This window comes from Triticum aestivum, chromosome 4A, assembly GCF_018294505.1.
Source record: "Triticum aestivum cultivar Chinese Spring chromosome 4A, IWGSC CS RefSeq v2.1, whole genome shotgun sequence".
Taxonomy (NCBI): Eukaryota; Viridiplantae; Streptophyta; class Magnoliopsida; order Poales; family Poaceae; genus Triticum; species Triticum aestivum.
The window spans coordinates 90907749-90924512 of record NC_057803.1 but is presented as its reverse complement, the minus strand read 5'-3'; the positions used below and the strand labels follow the sequence as shown (position 1 = coordinate 90924512).

General features: G+C 48.3%; 1 protein-coding gene and 1 pseudogene across 1 annotated transcript; one reads left to right on the top strand and one right to left on the bottom strand.

Annotated features, from left to right (window-relative positions):
* Nucleotides 1–1415: 1415 nt before the first annotated feature.
* On the top strand, nt 1416–5452 carry LOC123085345 (putative metallophosphoesterase At3g03305). The gene is made up of 4 exons (XM_044506971.1): nt 1416–1790; nt 2551–2792; nt 3592–5109; nt 5191–5452. The coding sequence occupies exons 1-4, from the start codon at nt 1529–1531 to the stop codon at nt 5311–5313; spliced, it is 2145 nt and encodes a 714-aa protein (XP_044362906.1). The 5' UTR covers nt 1416–1528; the 3' UTR covers nt 5314–5452.
* A 508-nt stretch (nt 5453–5960) lies between these two features.
* LOC123083743 (dynamin-related protein 4C-like) lies at nt 5961–14837 on the bottom strand (annotated as a pseudogene).
* Nucleotides 14838–16764: the final 1927 nt, after the last annotated feature.

Sequence of the window (16764 nt, the reverse complement as noted above, 5' to 3'; positions counted from 1 at the left end):
ACGAGGTATTGGGATACCTCCGATCGGATCTCGGGCAAGTAACATATCGATTGACAAAGGGAATTGCATACGGGGTTGATTAAATCCTCGACATCGTGGTTCATTCGATGAGATCATCGTGGAGCATGTGGGAGCCAACATGGGTATCCAGATCCCGCTGTTGGTTATTGACCGGAGAGCAATCTCGGTCATGTCTACATGTCTCCCGAACCCGTAGGGTCTACACACTTAAGGTTCAGTGACGCTAGGGTTGTAGGGATATGTATATGCAGTAACCCGAATGTTGTTCGAAGTCTCGGATGAGATCCCGGACGTCACGAGGAGTTCCGGAATGGTCCGGAGGTAAAGATTTATATATGGGAAGTCCTGTTTCGGGCATCGGGACAAGTTTCAGGGTTATCGGTATTGTACCGGGACCACCGGAAGGGTCCCGGGGGGTCCACCGGGTGGGTCCACCTGTCCCGGGGGGCCACATGGGCTGTAGGGGGTGCGCCTTGGCCTACATGGGCCAAGGGCACCAGCCCCACATAGGCCCATGCGCCTAGGGTTTGAGGGAGGAAGAGTCCTAGGAGGGGAAGGCACCTCCTAGGTGCCTTGGGGGGGAGGGAAACCCCCCTTGGCCGCCGCCCCCCTAGGAGATTGGATCTCCTAGGGCCGGCCACCCCCCCTTGGCCCTCCTATATATAGTGGGGGAGAGGAGGGACTTCATACCTGAACACCTTGGCCTTTGGTTGCCTCCTTCTCCCTCTCTAACACCTCCTCCTCCTTCATAGTGCTTGGCGTAGCCCTGCCGGAGTACTGCAGCTCCATCAACACCACGCCGTCGTGCTGCTGCTGGTGCCATCTCCCTCAACCTCTCCTCCCCCCTTGCTGGATCAAGAAGGAGGAGACGTGGATGTTCCGTATGTGTGTTGAACGCGGAGGCACCGTCCGTTCGGTGCTAAGATCATCGGTGATTTGAATCACGTCGTGTTCGACTACATCATCCCCGTTCTTTGAACGCTTCCGCTCGCGATCTACAAGGTACGTAGATGCATCTAATCACTCGTTGCTAGATGAACTTATAGATGGATCTTGGTGAAACCGTAGGAAAATTTTTGTTTTCTGCAATGTTCCCAACAGCATGATCATGTAACATAATGATATTCTGTCGAGCTATCCAGCTAAAATTGAGCGAGCCAATATTGGGTCAAGATCGGCTCGTTTCTCGATCAATTTACATAAAATGTTCAAACTCAGCTCATTTCTTTTTAAGTCGATCTCGAGTCGAGTCAAAAAACGAGTCGATCTCGAGCAGCTCACGAGCCTCGAGCTTTTCTTGCAGCCTTAGTCTTCGCCCTAAAAAAAACCTAGTGTCCCTGCCAAATTAAAAAAAAAACTGGAGTCCCTGCCTCGCTGAACGCCAACCTCTTCGCCCCAACTAACACGCAACAGTATCACGGCATCGTTTTTTTTTCTTCTGAAGTATCACGGCATCGTACGCACGATCCCAGCCGGATCTTCCACCGGCGGCAAGAGCTTCCCAGCGATGGCCTCTCCTCTCATACTTCCCCTCCTTCTCCTCCTCCTCATCCTGCCGCTTTCCGCCCCATGGACGGCGGCCGACGACGACGGGGCGGTGGCGAGGTCGGCCTTCCCCATGGACGGCGACGTAGCGTGGGTGGTGCAGGTCAGCGACCTCCACATCAGCGCCTACCACCCGGACCGCGCTGCCGACCTAGCGAGCCTCCTCGGCACCGCCCTTCGCACCATCCGCCCCCACCTCCTCCTGGTCTCCGGCGACATCACCGGTGCGCCCTCTCCGCCTATCTCCATGAATCTTGAATCCGCGGGACACAGCGTTACAGCTTTCGCAATTGGTGCCCCAATAGTTCGTTTGATGCGCTATTTCCTAATTTCACACGAATTTCCTACGGTCATGCAATGATATTTGGCACTCCGAGTCTAGTTTATGAGGATAAATGATTATGAAGCATACAAACTTGTTAAAAACCGAGTCAAATATATTTGAACACCCTGAATTGGAACTTATCATTCGTGATGTAACATACTGTGCGACGATGTAAAATTTGGAACAACTCCAGAGATGTTAGGTGCTACTGATGTTCAGACTGGATGGTTTGTTTCATCTTGACTGACTGTCTGGAGAGTCTAGTTTAGAATTAGTTCGTCGACCTTTAATTCTTCACTCCCCAATAGCAGCATAGAACAAAGCGGCCTTGATACAGTAGAAAGAGATAAATTGGTTAATAAAACTCAGAATTGGTGGTAGCTGGAAAATTTAAAAGTTGAACTGAATCGAATTGTTGGCCTACTGGAACGTTTTTCTTGGATGATCTCATCTTTTCATTCTTTGCTTCTGGTTATAAGAGAGAAATTTTCAGACCAGCATATCCATACTTGGTTACATATATTCTACAGTATATGGTAAAGAGAACTCCTCTGATATATGAAAATAATTATAAACAGATGGTATAAGAACGTATATGCTGTCGTTCCTGTAATTCTTTGAACACTTCACTGATTGTATTATAACTTCCATCTTGTTAGATGCAAAAAATAGTAAAAGAACTACATCCAGACAGGATGCAGATGAATGGATTACATACAAGAAAACTATTGATGCAATTGTTGCAAAAGGCGGTATTGATAAGAGGAGGATATTTGATATTAGAGGCAATCATGATACATATGGAGTTCCCTATAGAGGAAGCGAGTTGGACTTCTTTTCAACTTACAGTGTTAACTCACAGCTTGGCCAATTAAGCACCATTAATAGCATAATCCTCCAGGTACGGTTCGTTGCTTTGTCAGCTCTCCTTGTGAAGCATGTTCAACTTTTTCAAGATGGCTGTGTTTTAACTAATAATGCTGTGATATGTTTCCCCTGGCTTTTCGAGGTGTAACCTTTAACAGAATTGCTGGCAGAATTTCCATGTTAACATTATTATCTACTAATTTTACAGTGCAATTGATTGCGATAAATGATTATGCATATGAGAGAGCACATTGTCTTGAACAAATTTCCTTGTCAACTGGTACAATAAGAAACTAATGTTCGAATATCAATATGATAATATCAATCTTTTGTGAACTGAGTGTAGGTTGAGACATCAATAATAAGTTATAAAATATGACATGCATATACAAGTACAATTGGACTTGAGGAGTAATATACTAATGCCGCTGGAACCTTTGTGGTACAGACATAAACTATTGCCACATTGCTGACACAGGAAATGCATTAGTGTGCAGCACTGCAAAATATGTTCATCTGCCTACATGAGTATACTATATAGTTAAATAACAAAACCAACTCTTATTCTTCTCAAGCAGTCATTTTTATTGTGAAGAACCAAGTGTTCCATGGTATCTGCACCTTTTAGTTTCTTTCAACCACCTGGCATATATTTAAGTCTAATCGGATCACAACAATACCAGAGAGAAGCATTTGGTAGAATTTTCGACTCCTAGTTTGAATTGAGTTTATATGGATCTAATTGTGCATGATACATTCTCATGATTACATATATGTATGTTAATCGTACTTGCAATTCCGGAACTGATATTTTGTCCTAAAAGGTATTATAGGGAGATAGAAATTATCTATTCCTGGGCATAGATGATACAATGAGTGTTGGCATTCGGTTTCCTTCTAATTTATTTGGACACCCAACTGATAAGAGGATAGAAGCAGTTAACTCAGAATTACAGTACTGGACCAATCATTCTAATGTTCCGATTACAAAAGTTGTATTTGGACATTTCCCTATGTCGTTTACTACTTCGTCTGAAGTAGGACAGCGTTACGAAAGTGTGTTTGCAAGGCATTCAATTTCAGCATACCTATGTGGCCATCTGCATGCGAAAGTTAGTAATCAGCTTTGGAGGCATCATCAAATGAGAACAAAAGAGCGCTCTTCAAGCTTTTGGGAATGGGAACTTGGAGACTGGAAAGAGTCCAGATTGATGAGGATTTTAGCAATAGACGGAGGCGCAGTCTCTTTCATTGACCATACGTTAAAACAGCCATTCCAAACTTCTATCTTGATCACCTATCCAACAGATTCAAGAAATATGAATATATTGGAATCAAACAAGGGGCCACCTAGAAATGATATAAACGCTCTTGTTTTCTCTGAAGAACTTATTGTCAATGTGAGTGCAAGAGTTTTTGATTCTCATAATGAGTTCAAGATAGTTGAGGAGATGCCTCTGCAACTTGTTGCCAACTCTTCTGGTCACAAACCTTTCTTCCATGCCATGTGGAATGCTAAAAATTACAGAAGTCCGTCTCCTACTCGCTACTGGTTGCAAGTGTTTGTGCTAGATTCTAATGGTAAGAAGACTGTAAGTGAGCGAAGACCATTTTCAGTTGAGGGCAAGATAGCGATTCTACACCGCCCATGGCTCAACCGTTTGATATTTGAAATTGAATGGGAAGACGCTTATAGAGTTCTTCTCTGGAGTAATTTGGCCTTCACCATTCTGTTGTTGCTCATTCCCCAAATCCTGTACCATTTTTTAAAGAAAAAGTCATCATATCAAAGGTGGGCCTTGTCAGTTCTAACATCCCCTGTCCAGCAGCGAAAGGCTTGGTTTTGGTTGGTCTTGTTTTTAATGGAGGGTGCAAACAGCAAACCGTTCTGGTTTTCTTTGTCCCTGTATGTTCTTTGGATCACCCAGATGCCGTGGTTTTGGGGTCATGCAACATCTGAAAATGGAGAAATTGCTCAAATGTACATATCTGGATGGAGCGTACCTTCTTTTGGTATGGCAAACTACAAGCTGAGCAGCCCAGATGTGATGGTGATCACCCTGCCTTTCCTATACCTGGTGGTTGTCCCTGTAGTAGTCCTTGCATATGGCTTGTTTGCAGAAAGGGCCGCGGCTTATTTGCAGTACCATAGAAGAGCAGAAGACAGAGCTAACACAGCAGATACAACCGCTGAGGCAGCACGCTTTCTGCCAGGTTCTCCAGCTCCAGGAGCTTTAATGAACCTATCTTGCAAGAACAAGATAAAGTTTGTGTTGATCAAATTTTTTGGTGGCTGGACAAGGAGGATAATTCTACTCGCGTGTTTGATCACGGCCATGATACATTTGAAGGTTTGTATTTCTATTAGCCCAGCTTTCTAGTGTAGATTTTTCACATTTTAGTGTTAACATAAGAGTTTTCTCTTTGTGCAGCTTTCTTCAATGTTAATGTCAGCCTATGGGTCAACACCAGTTGCCTTGTCTCCTCCATTAACATGGATGCCACTATTACTATTAAGTGTTGCTGCCTACTGTACAATGCTCCCTGTAGGTTAGCGTAGAACCCAGAACTGTACATTTCTGAAGTGAACTGTGGTTGGGTACTTTCTCGTGTTGTACCCTTTACATTCAAGAAATTAGAATATGTATGCTGGAGAAGAAACTCGTTTTATGCATATGCTAGGTTCAGACTCTACATATAAAACCATGAAATCCCAACAGTTGTTTCTTGGTATCTTGGTGCCCTGTCAAACTAGTATGAAAATGGTTCAAGTACGATATGCTTAAAAATTGCGAACTAAGCTACCTCGTTTGCCTTGAAGATCATATAGGATAAAACAGATAAATAAAATAATATTGCATGACCTACTATAAAAACTGTGGATGCTAGGTAATTACAGATTGAATAACTTAGAAAACATGATGCACATGACAGTATGATCCATAACTGAACATAGCAAGTTTGTGAGGAATTAATAATGATCATAACATAACAGAACATCACTTGCTAACATAGAACCACAGCATAATTGACACTGCATCAGTCATCACCAGAAATACTAAAGAAAATGCATAACATAACTGAGCATACAGCCATAGCATGGCTCATAACATAACTGAACATGAAGCATAGCATAGTTCACCGAATCGCACCATCCAGAAGACAAGTCCTAGGGACATCACACACACTGATGCCCAACTACCTAGATTTCACCCGACGCACTGATCCTGTCCATGATGTTGGCCACGACCTCCTTGGACTGCCGAAGCAGCACGATGCTCTTCTTGAGGCGCTCACGCTTGGTGCCACTGCCAGGCGACGGCATGAGCATCCGCTCCACCCCTGCCAGCTTGTTACCCAAAAGCTCGTCAGACAGTTCCCTCTCGAGCTCACTCTCCACGAGCCGCTTGACGCCACGAAGGACGTGCAGCGCCAGGCCGTCGATGAGCCGGAGCACGATGATCTTCCAGTAGGCGGTCACGCGCGCGCTCAGGTCAAACGCCTGCCCTGCCAACTCAGAATTCACCCTCAGATGCGACACGTCCACTTCTCCAAAGCCTACCAGGTTAAGAAGGGTGGACTTGGAGGTGTCCACCACAGCGTCCATAAACTTCTCATGACTTTCCATGATCTCGTACCAAGTCTTCATGTATTCAGGATTAGCCGTGAAATCAGCTACCAGCTCCATCTCCATCAGCTCCTCAATGTGCTGCGCGGATCGCGCACGCGCCTTCTCCATCAGCATCTGGACTGCACGGCGGCAGGATGACTGCACCTGAGGGAAGTTGTCGGCATGCTGCAGAACTACCTTTGACACCAAGTCCTCCACATACTCCCACACCTCATTGACAAGATCGTGCGTGTAAGACAATAAGTTTTGGGGAACCAGCACAACCCTCTAGGGGTGGCTTATCTCATTATATATAATGGTTGTGTTATAATATGTACCATATACATACATAGGTACAGAAGCTATACATAGTCTAACACCCTCCCTCAATCTTAGCCACTTTCTAAAGAACTGAGAAGGGTAAGATTACGCCTACAAGCCTCAAACTGTGGCAGCGGTAAAGGCTTAGTGAAGATGTCTGCAAGTTGATCCTTAGATGAGATAAACTTGATCTGGAGTTGCTTCTGTGATACACGTTCCCGTACAAAGTGATAGTCAACTTCAATGTGTTTCATTCGGGCATGAAATACTGGATTTGCAGAAAGGTATGTAGCACCGATGTTATCACACCAAAGAATAGGAGGCTGTGGTTGAGACAAACCCAACTCCTGAAGCAAAGACTGCACCCAAATAATCTCTGCAGTAGCATTAGCCACAGCCTTGTACTCAGCTTCAGTACTGCTACGTGACACAGTAGCCTGTTTCCGAGCACTCCAGGCGATCAAATTAGAGCCAAAGAATACTGCATAACCCCCCGTGGATCGCCTGTCATCTGGGCTACCAGCCCAATCTGCATCAGAGAAGGCCGAAAGGACCCGAGAGGAAGTCGGCCGAATATGCATACCAAATGTCAGGGTGAACTGAACATAACGAAGAATGCGTTTAACAGCAGCCCAATGAGTATCTCTGGGAGCCTGAAGATACTGACAAACCCTGTTAACAGCATAAGAGATATCTGGTCTCGTGATCGTCAAGTACTGAAGTCCACCAACAATGCTCCTGTACTCTGTGGCATCCGCAGGAGACAAAAGCTCACCATCAACAGTTGTTATCTTGTCAGTAGACGACATGGGTGTGGTGGTCGGTTTGCACTTCAGCATGCCAGCTCTCTATAACAACTCCAAGGAGTACTTCTTCTGCGTAAGGACAAGACCAGTAGCACGAGAAGTGACCTCAACTCCAAGAAAGTAGTGAAGCTTCCCAAGATCTTTGACCGCAAAATCAGCACCAAGAGAGCAGACAAGAGCATCAGCAGCATACTGAGAAGAGCTGACAAGGATAATATCATCGACATATACCAAAAGATACATAGTGACTTCTGGCTTCTGTAGAAGAAATAACGAAGTGTCAGCAGTAGACGGCACAAACCCATGAGCACGAAGGGCAGAGGCAAGGCGGGCATGCCAGGCACGAGGAGCTTGCTTCAAACCATATAGTGCTTTGGAAAGATGACAGATATAGTCAGGACGATCAGGATCAGAGAAACCAGGCGGCTGTTTCATATAAACATCTTCCTCCAAAAATCCATGTAGAAAAGCATTCTGCACATCAAGTTGACGAAGTGACCAACCACGAGAAACAGCAATGGAGAGAAGAAGCCGAATAGTGGTAGGCTTGACGACAGGACTGAAGGTGTCCTCATAGTCAAGACCATGACGCTGCCGAAAACCGCGAGCAACAAGTCACGCTTTGTAACGCTCAATAGATCCATCCGAATGCTTCTTCACTTTGAATACCCATTTTGAGTCAATAATATTTACCCGTGGTGGTGGAGGAACGAGAGTCCATGTCTTGTTACGAAGAAGAGCATGAAACTCCTGCTCCATAGCCTCTCGCCAATGTGGAATGCGCAGGGCAGCCTGATATGAGCGAGGCTCAGAAGATGGATCCGCAACAGCAGCAGCCAAACAAGCAGCCAACCAAGCAACCGTACCATCCTTACGTTCCTTAGGTTTGAAAATGCCACTGCGACTGCGTGTATGTGGTCGGGACACAGGAACCACCGAGGTCGACGGAGCAGCCTGCAACGGGCTGGAGGACGGCGACGTTGACGAGTCAGCCGGTGACGAGGAGCCAGTCACGGTAGCCTCGGACTCGGTTGGCGAAGAAGGCCGACCCACCGGCGAAACCGGCAGAGCAGACGAAGCAGCTGGCGACTCCGGCATCACAGACCGGGCCGATGGCGAGCTCGGCATAGTGGGCCGTGGCGCGGCCGATGTCGCGGGCCGATCCGCTGATGAAGGCGACGTGAGGACCCGAGCCGCGGGCGAAGACGGCGTGACGGGCCGAGCCGCAGGCGAAGACGGCGTGACGGGCCGAGCCGCGGGCGACTCGGCGGCCGCTGGCGAAACGGACCGAGCAGTGGAGATGCTCGGCGCGACGGGCTCGTCGGGTGACCATGCATGGGCACGCGAATCGATGCCATGCAACATAGGGCGATCGACGTGCCCACCAGAAGACGACGATGATGATGGTGAATCCTCCAACAGCTCCAAACGAGCTCCACGTCCGGTTCCTGCACCATGGTTAGGTAACAGCAAAGGAGAGTATGCAACATCATCAAATTGGTCAGAAGCAATAGAGGATGAATGCAGGGATGGTGGTTCGACAGTGGACACAGGAAGGTTGGCAAAGGGAAAAACATGCTCATCAAACACGACGTCCCGAGATATATAGACACGATTAGTGGGAACATGAAGACATTTGTAACCTTTATGAAGAGAGCTATAGCCAAGAAAAACACACTTCTTAGAACGAAACTCAAGCTTGCGCTTGTTATATGGACGAAGATGCGGCCAGCAAGCACACCCAAATACCTTGAGAAAGGTATAATCAGGTTGTTCATTAAGGAGAACCTCAATGGGAGTCTTCATGTTTAAAACACGAGTAGGAGTACGGTTGATGAGAAAGCATGCAGTGGTGAAAGCATCACTCCAAAACCGAAACGGAATAGATGCATGGGCCAAAAGAGTAAGACCAGCTTCAACAATATGACGATGCTTACGTTCGACTGAACCATTCTGCTGATGTGTATGTGGACATGCTAAACGATGAGCTATCCCAAGCGACTGAAAGAAAGAGTTGAGGTTGCGATACTCGCCCCCCCAGTCTGACTGGACATGAACAATTTTGTGCTTGAGAAGACGTTCAACATGTTTTTGAAACTGAACAAAAATATCAAACACATCAGATTTGCGTTTAATAAGGTAAAGCCAGGTAAAGCGACTATAAGCATCAACGAAACTGATATAGTAATTATGACCACTGACAGAAGTCTGAGCAGGACCCCATACATCTGAAAACACAAGTTCTAAAGGATGTTTCACCTCACGACTGGACTCTGAAAAAGGAAGTTGATGACTCTTCCCCTGCTGACAAGCATCACACACTGCTACATCTTTATGACTAGACAAACTAGGAAGCTCATGACGACGCAAAATATGACGGACAATAGGTGTGGCCGGGTGACCAAGACGAGCATGCCACTGTGACGGAGAGACCCGAACTCCACTGAAAACACGAGCGACACCAGGATGCTCCAGACGGTAGAGGCCCTGGCACAACCGTCCACTAAGAAGAATGTCCCTCGTGCCCCGATCCTTAATAAAAAGATCAAAAGGGTGAAATTCACAAAGCACATTATTATCACGTGTGAGTTTAGGAACTGAAAGAAGATTACGGGTCACAGATGGAACTCGAAGAACATTGCGAAGCTGAAGACTCCTATTGGCATGTCTAGTGAGAAGAGATGCTTGACCAATATGAGAGATGTGCATACCTGCTCCATTGGCGGTGTGGATCTTGTCGGAGCCATGATAGGGTTCACGAGTGTGAAGCTTCCCCATCTCGCTGGTTAGATGCTCTGTCGCCCCAGAGTCCATGTACCAGTGTGGATCGATGGAGTAGGACTGAGTGTGTCCCTGTTGCTTCTGCGGCGCGGGACGATCAGCCATGGCGACCTGACGGGCATTGTTGCGTGTATCTTTGCCGTCATTGCCAAGACCAAGGAAGCTTCGCTGGAAGCACTTATGACACTTGGAGGCCCAGTGCCCATCGCGGCCACAAAGCTGACACACACGTGGACCGCCAGCCCCCGGTAAGGTCGCAGTAGGTGGGGGGGCCGAGGCGGGCGACGGTGGCAGCCCCAAGGGAGACCGGGGTGATGAAGAAGAGCGGCCACCCTTGGTGGCGGCGTTGGCCGAGAGGGAGCCAGTGCCCCTGGTGCGGCGAGTCTCGACCCGTTGCTCAGTGAGAAGGAGCCGAGAGAAAACCTCGTGTGCCAGCATGGGTGTCGAGTTGCCCCGCTCGTTGATGATCTCGACTAAGGCATCATACTCCTCATCAAGACCATTGACAATAAACGAGTTGAACTCGGAGTCGGTGAGGGGCTGTCCAATGGAGGCCAATGTGTCGGCGAGGCCCTTGACCTTGTTGTAGAACTCAGTGGCAGTGGAGTCAAGCTTCTGACACTCTCTAAGCTGACGACGGAGTGCAGAGACACGAGCCTGGGACTGCGCTGCAAAGGTGCCTCAAGGATGGTCCAGGCCTCATGAGACGTCTTCGCGAAGACAACAAGGCCGGCAACTGCCGGCGAGAGCGACCCCTGGATGGAGGAGAGGTTCGCCTGGTCCTGCCCCGTCCAGACGCGATGGGCCGGATTGTAGACCGGACCGTGCACGCTGTCTACCAGCGCGGGTGGGCAGGGAAGCGATCCGTCGACGTAGCCTAGCAGGTAGTGACTCCCCAAGAGCGGGAGAACCTGCGCACGCCAGAAGATGTAGTTGTCGGCGGAGAGCTTGATGGTGATGAGATGACCGAAGTGAAACGGCGGCGGCGAAGACAATCCCATCGAGGAGGCTGCCTGGGGTGCAAACACCATGGAGGCAGCCGGAGGCACCGAAGCCGATGCGGGAGGAGGCGGGACCGCAGCCAGGGCGGGCGCCGCAAAGCTCGCGGCCGGTGCGGACGCCGCAAGGCCCGCGGCCGGGGCGGACGCCGCCAACCCCGCCAGCGGGGCAGTGTGATCCGCTTGCGGCAGGAGCGGCGGGACGACGCCTGCGGAGTCCGCAGCGGACGGCGGCGCCGCGGTGTGGACCACGAGGTCACGCCCAAGCGAGGGCGCCGGCGGCGTGGAGAAGACGGAGCCGATGCTCCTTGTCCCGGTCGGAGCCGGAACAGAGACGACATCGAGCGGGAGGTTGAGCAGAGCCGCAAGAGAGGCCGGGAGGAAGCCCGCAGCAGTGAAACCGGTGGTGGCGGCGCTCGACATGGCGGCAGCGCGATCGGTGGCGCGGCAGCGGCGGTGAAGGCGGCGGCGGCTGCGGCGGCGGTGCGGGTATTAGGGTTTAGAAGCGGAAGCGATCGTAACCTAGCGTGATACCATGTAAGACAATAAGTTTTGGGAAACCAGCACAACCCTCTAGGGGTGGCTTATCTCATTATATATAAATGGTTATGTTACAATATGTACCATATACATACATAGGTACAGAAGCTATACATAGTCTAAGAGTGCGGTATCTGCATGACGGTCTCCACCTTCTTCTTGCGCAGGACCTGGAACGCCGATCTTGGCAGGAAGTTGGGGAGGTTGACGCCCTTGGTCTCCTCCAGAACTCTCACCTCCTCCATCAGGAACAGGCCGCCACGCCCTGGGACTTCTACAGGCAGCTTCTTTGCGTATGCATTGAGCATCTCCGCGATACGGGCCGTGCCGTGGAAATGGCAGTCATCAGGGAACTCATCGAACTCGCCCCTCACCAGTATCTTCTCCAGGGAAGAGCACACCTGCTTGACAATACGAATAAACTCTCTCACCGCGTCAGCGACGCTAACAAGATCAGGCGGCATCTGGTTGAGCTCGGTGCTGCTCCGGCTAAGGCGGTCGTTGATCTGCTTGACGATGCCCGGGAGGCACTTGGCGATGATGGTCGCCTGAATCTGCATGAGTCGCTGCGCAAGCACAGGAATGCCCACCATGGACTTCTCGATCTTGGACAGCAGATGGTGGTACTTGAACAGCTTCTCCTCCTCTACACGAGCCTGGTCATAGGTCTCGTCCCCGATGCGGTTGCGGACACAGACGTACCCGAGGCCAATGTTGACGTCGTCCATGGTGACCTTCTCGAGCAGGCCCTCGGGGGACTTGTCCACCTTGGTGACCACTGCAAGCGTGCGCTCACCAGTGCGGTCCACCTGCTGCGACATGCGGATGGACTCGCACGTCGGGAAGTCGACCGTGGCAGAGAGCACGTTCAAGATAATGCTCTCTTTCGGCGAGATGTAGTCCTTGATGATCTTGGCGATCTGGTCGTAGATGTCGTCGGGCTGCCCTTTGACCGGCACGCGCGTGATGCCGGGGAGGTCGACGAGGGTGAGGTCGGGCACGCCCCGCTTGCGCACGACGAGGGTGATGGGCGCGTCGGAGATCCCCTTGCCCGACCCGGCTATCTCCGCGGTGGCGGTGTTGATGGCGTCCGCGACATTGGCCTCCGTGGTGGTCACCACGCGGCCGTTGATGTGCTCAAGCTGCAGCACCGGCGAGTCGGCGGAGGGGTCGTCCTGGAGCCGCATGACGAGCGGCACGCGGGTGCAGATGCCCTGGCCGCGAGGGAGGCTGATGCCGGCCAGGGACTCAAGGACGCTCGACTTGCCGCTGGACTGGTCGCCGACAACCACGATCGTCGGGAGCTGGATGCCCTCCTGCGTCACCTTGAGGTGGCGCAGGCGGTCCACAGCGTCGAGAAGCGGCCGTATCTGGTCGTTGTACGACGCGGCGATTGCGCTCCCGGTCACGGCGCTGGCCGCGGCCTCGCCCTTGCCGTCGCTGATCACCATCTGGAGATTCTTGGACGAGTCTGAAGCTTTGTTCTTCTTTGAGCTCGGCATGTCTGGAGCTAGGGCGGGGTGGCAGGGAGGTGAGGAGGAGCGTGCTGGTTCTTCCGGGAGGCGGGTCGATTTATGGTGGGGAAGGTTTGGGCGGGGAGATGAAGCGGCTGGGGCTCCCACCTCGGAATGCGAGGGGGCTTTGCGCGCGTTGGGGAGTTGTAGCGTCGGGGCGCAGCAGCTTGGAAGCATTCACCCCCCGGCGCTGGCCGTTCCGACTTCTCAGTTTTCTTTCCTCCATTTTCTCCGGAGAGTTCCCCATATACCCAGTGACGACCCCTCGAGTTCGGATCTTCACAGCCAGGTTAAAGGGCCGAATTAGGCTATGAAGCTGACGGCCCACATATGGGCATTGGGTGGCCGAAATTCGGGAGCTCCTTTTTTTTTGGGCTCCTAATCGGCGCTTGTCACGTGAATGCTCTATGGGCCGGCCCAGGTACCCCCAGCTCCCTGAATGAAACTTGGTACAGGTAGAAAGAAAACCAGAAACGTTTTTTTAGTATTTCAAAAGTTTGTGAAATAAGAAACTGTTCGCAGGTTTGAAAAAAACTCACGAATTAGAAAAGACTCCATTGAATTTTTTTGAAAAAAGAATTCATCTATTAAAGGAAAAAAAACCAAAATTTTGAAAAAAGTACATCGATCTTGAAGAAAAAGTTCCCAATTTTGAAAAAGTTCGTCGATCTAGAAGAAAAGGTTTACAAATTTGAACAAGTTCATCGATTTTTTAAAAAGACTCATGAATTTTAAACAAAATCATGGATTTTTTTAAATCACAAATTAGAAAAAAAAACATCGATTTTGAAAAACTTCATGAATCTAAAAAAAATAACTGATCTAAAAAAAGTTCATCAATTTTAAGAAGGATCAAAAATTTGAAAAAACTTCAACAAACTGAAAAAAGTTGACGAATTTGAAAAAAAGTTCATTGATTTTGAAGAAAAAATCACAAATTTTGGGAAGAAAGTTCATGAATTTGAAAACAAATCATCAAATTATGAAAAAATGTTCATCAATTTTGGAAAAAATCACAAAATTAAAAAACATGTATTTAAGAAGACTAAAAAAAAGAACGGGAAAAAGAAAAAAACGAATAAAACCAACACCCACGCAATAAAAAGGAAAAAACAAAGTATTCATGCATAAGCGGGTGAGATGGCCTAGTGGTTACATCTATTCTTTTCTTGGCGCCTTGCCCAATAGTCCTTGCCTACCGGTGACCTATTACACCAACGCAACATGGCAACAATGAGTGTTTGCTGCTTATGCAGAGTCGTGGATAGCTGGCACCATTCTCTACTAGACCGCGACATGTCCAGAAGCACTTGGGCTCTCTTTGATGAAACAATGGTGGAGCATATGCTGCTGCACTGGGAGTCCAAAGCAAAGAACTGGTTGTTTGGTATGAATGACAATCTTCCATCTACCGAGTCCACTAGAATGATTATCACGTTGCGGGCAATTTGGAGCGCTCGCCGCAAAGTAATCCACGAGGACATCTTCCAAAGCCAAGTCAGGATTCATGGTTTTGTCTCTTCCTACCTATTCACGGAAAGTTTTTGGATAAGATGTGGGTGGCTGGGTGATGTCTACTACACAACCTTCTTCTTGTAGACGTTGTTGGGCCTCCAAGTGCAGAGGTTTGTAGGACAATAGCAAATTTCCCTCAAGTGGATGACCTAAGGTTTATCAATTCGTAGGAGGCGTAGGATGAAGATGGTCTCTCTCAAGCAACCCTGCAACCAAATAACAAAGAGTCTCTTGTGTCCCCAACACAACCAATACAATGGTAAATTGTATAGGTGCACTAGTTCGACGAAGAGATGGTGATACAAGTGGTATATGGATGGTAGATAAAGGTTTTTGTAATCTAAAAATATAAAAACAGCAAGGTAACTAATGATAAAAGTGAGCACAAATGGTATTGCAATGTGTTGAAACAAGGCCTAGGGTTCATACTTTCACTAGTGCAAGTCCTCTCAACAATAATAACATAATTGGATCACATAACTATCCCTCAACATGCAACAAAGAGTCACTCCAAAGTCACTAATAGCAGAGAACAAACGAAGAGATTATGGTAGGGTACGAAACCATCTCAAAGTTATTCTTTCCAATCAATCCGTTGGGCTATTCCTATAGGTGTCACAAACAGCCCTAGAGTTCGTACTAGAATAACACCTTAAGACACAAATCAACCAAAACCCTAATGTCACCTAGATACTCCAATGTCACCTCAAGTATCCGTGGGTATGATTATACGATATGCATCACACAATCTCAGATTCATCTATTCAACCAACACATAGGACCTCAAAGAGTGCCCCAAAGTTTCTACCGGAGAATCACGACGAAAACATGTGCCAACCCCTATGCATAGGTTCATGGGCGGAACCCGCAAGTTAATCACCAAAACATACATCAAGTGAATCACGTGATATCCCATTATCACCACAGATACGCACGGCAAGACATACATCAAGTGTTCTCAAATCTTTAAAGACTCAATCCGATAAGATAACTTCAAAGGGGAAACTCAATCCATTACAAGAGAGTAGAGGGGGAGGAGAAACATAAGATCCAACTATAATAGTAAAGCTCGCAATACATCAAGATCGTGCCAAATCAAGAACACGAGAGGGAGAGAGAGAGAGAGAGAGAGAGAGAGAGAGAGAGAGAGATCAAACACATAGCTACTGGTACATACCCTCATCCCCGAGGGAGAACTACTCCTTCCTCGTCATGGAGAGCACCGGGATGATGAAGATAGCCACCGGAGAGGGATTCCCCCTCCGGCAGGGTGCCGGAACGGGTCTAGATTGGCTTGCGGTGGCTACGGAGGCTTCTGGCGGTGGAACTCCCGATCTATTGTGCTCTCGGATGTTTTTAGGGTATATGGAGATATATAGGTGGAAGAAGTACGTCAGGGGAGCCACGAAGGGTCCACGAGGGTGGAGGGCGCGCCCCTGCCTCATGGCCTCCTCGTTGCTTCCCTTACATGGACTCCAAGTCTCCCGGGTTGCTTTCCTTCCAAAAATAAGTTCCGTGAAGTTTCAAGTCAATTGGATTCCGTTTGATTTTCCTTTTCTGTGATACTCTAAAACAAGGGAAAAAACAGAAACTGGCACTGGGCTCTAGGTTAATAGGTTAGTCCCAAAAATAATATAAAAGTGTATAATAAAGCCTATAAACATCCAAAGTTGATAATATAATAGCATGGAACAATAAAAAATATTAGATACGTTGGAGACGTATCAGCATCCCCAAGCTTAATTCCTGCTCGTCCTCGAGTAGGTAAATGATAAAAACAGAATTTTTGATGTGGAATGCTACCTAACATATTTCTCTAAGTAATTCTTCTTTATTGTGGCAAGAATATTCAGATCCATAAGATTCAAGACAAAAGTTTAATATTGACATAAAAATAATAATACTTCAAGCATACTAACTA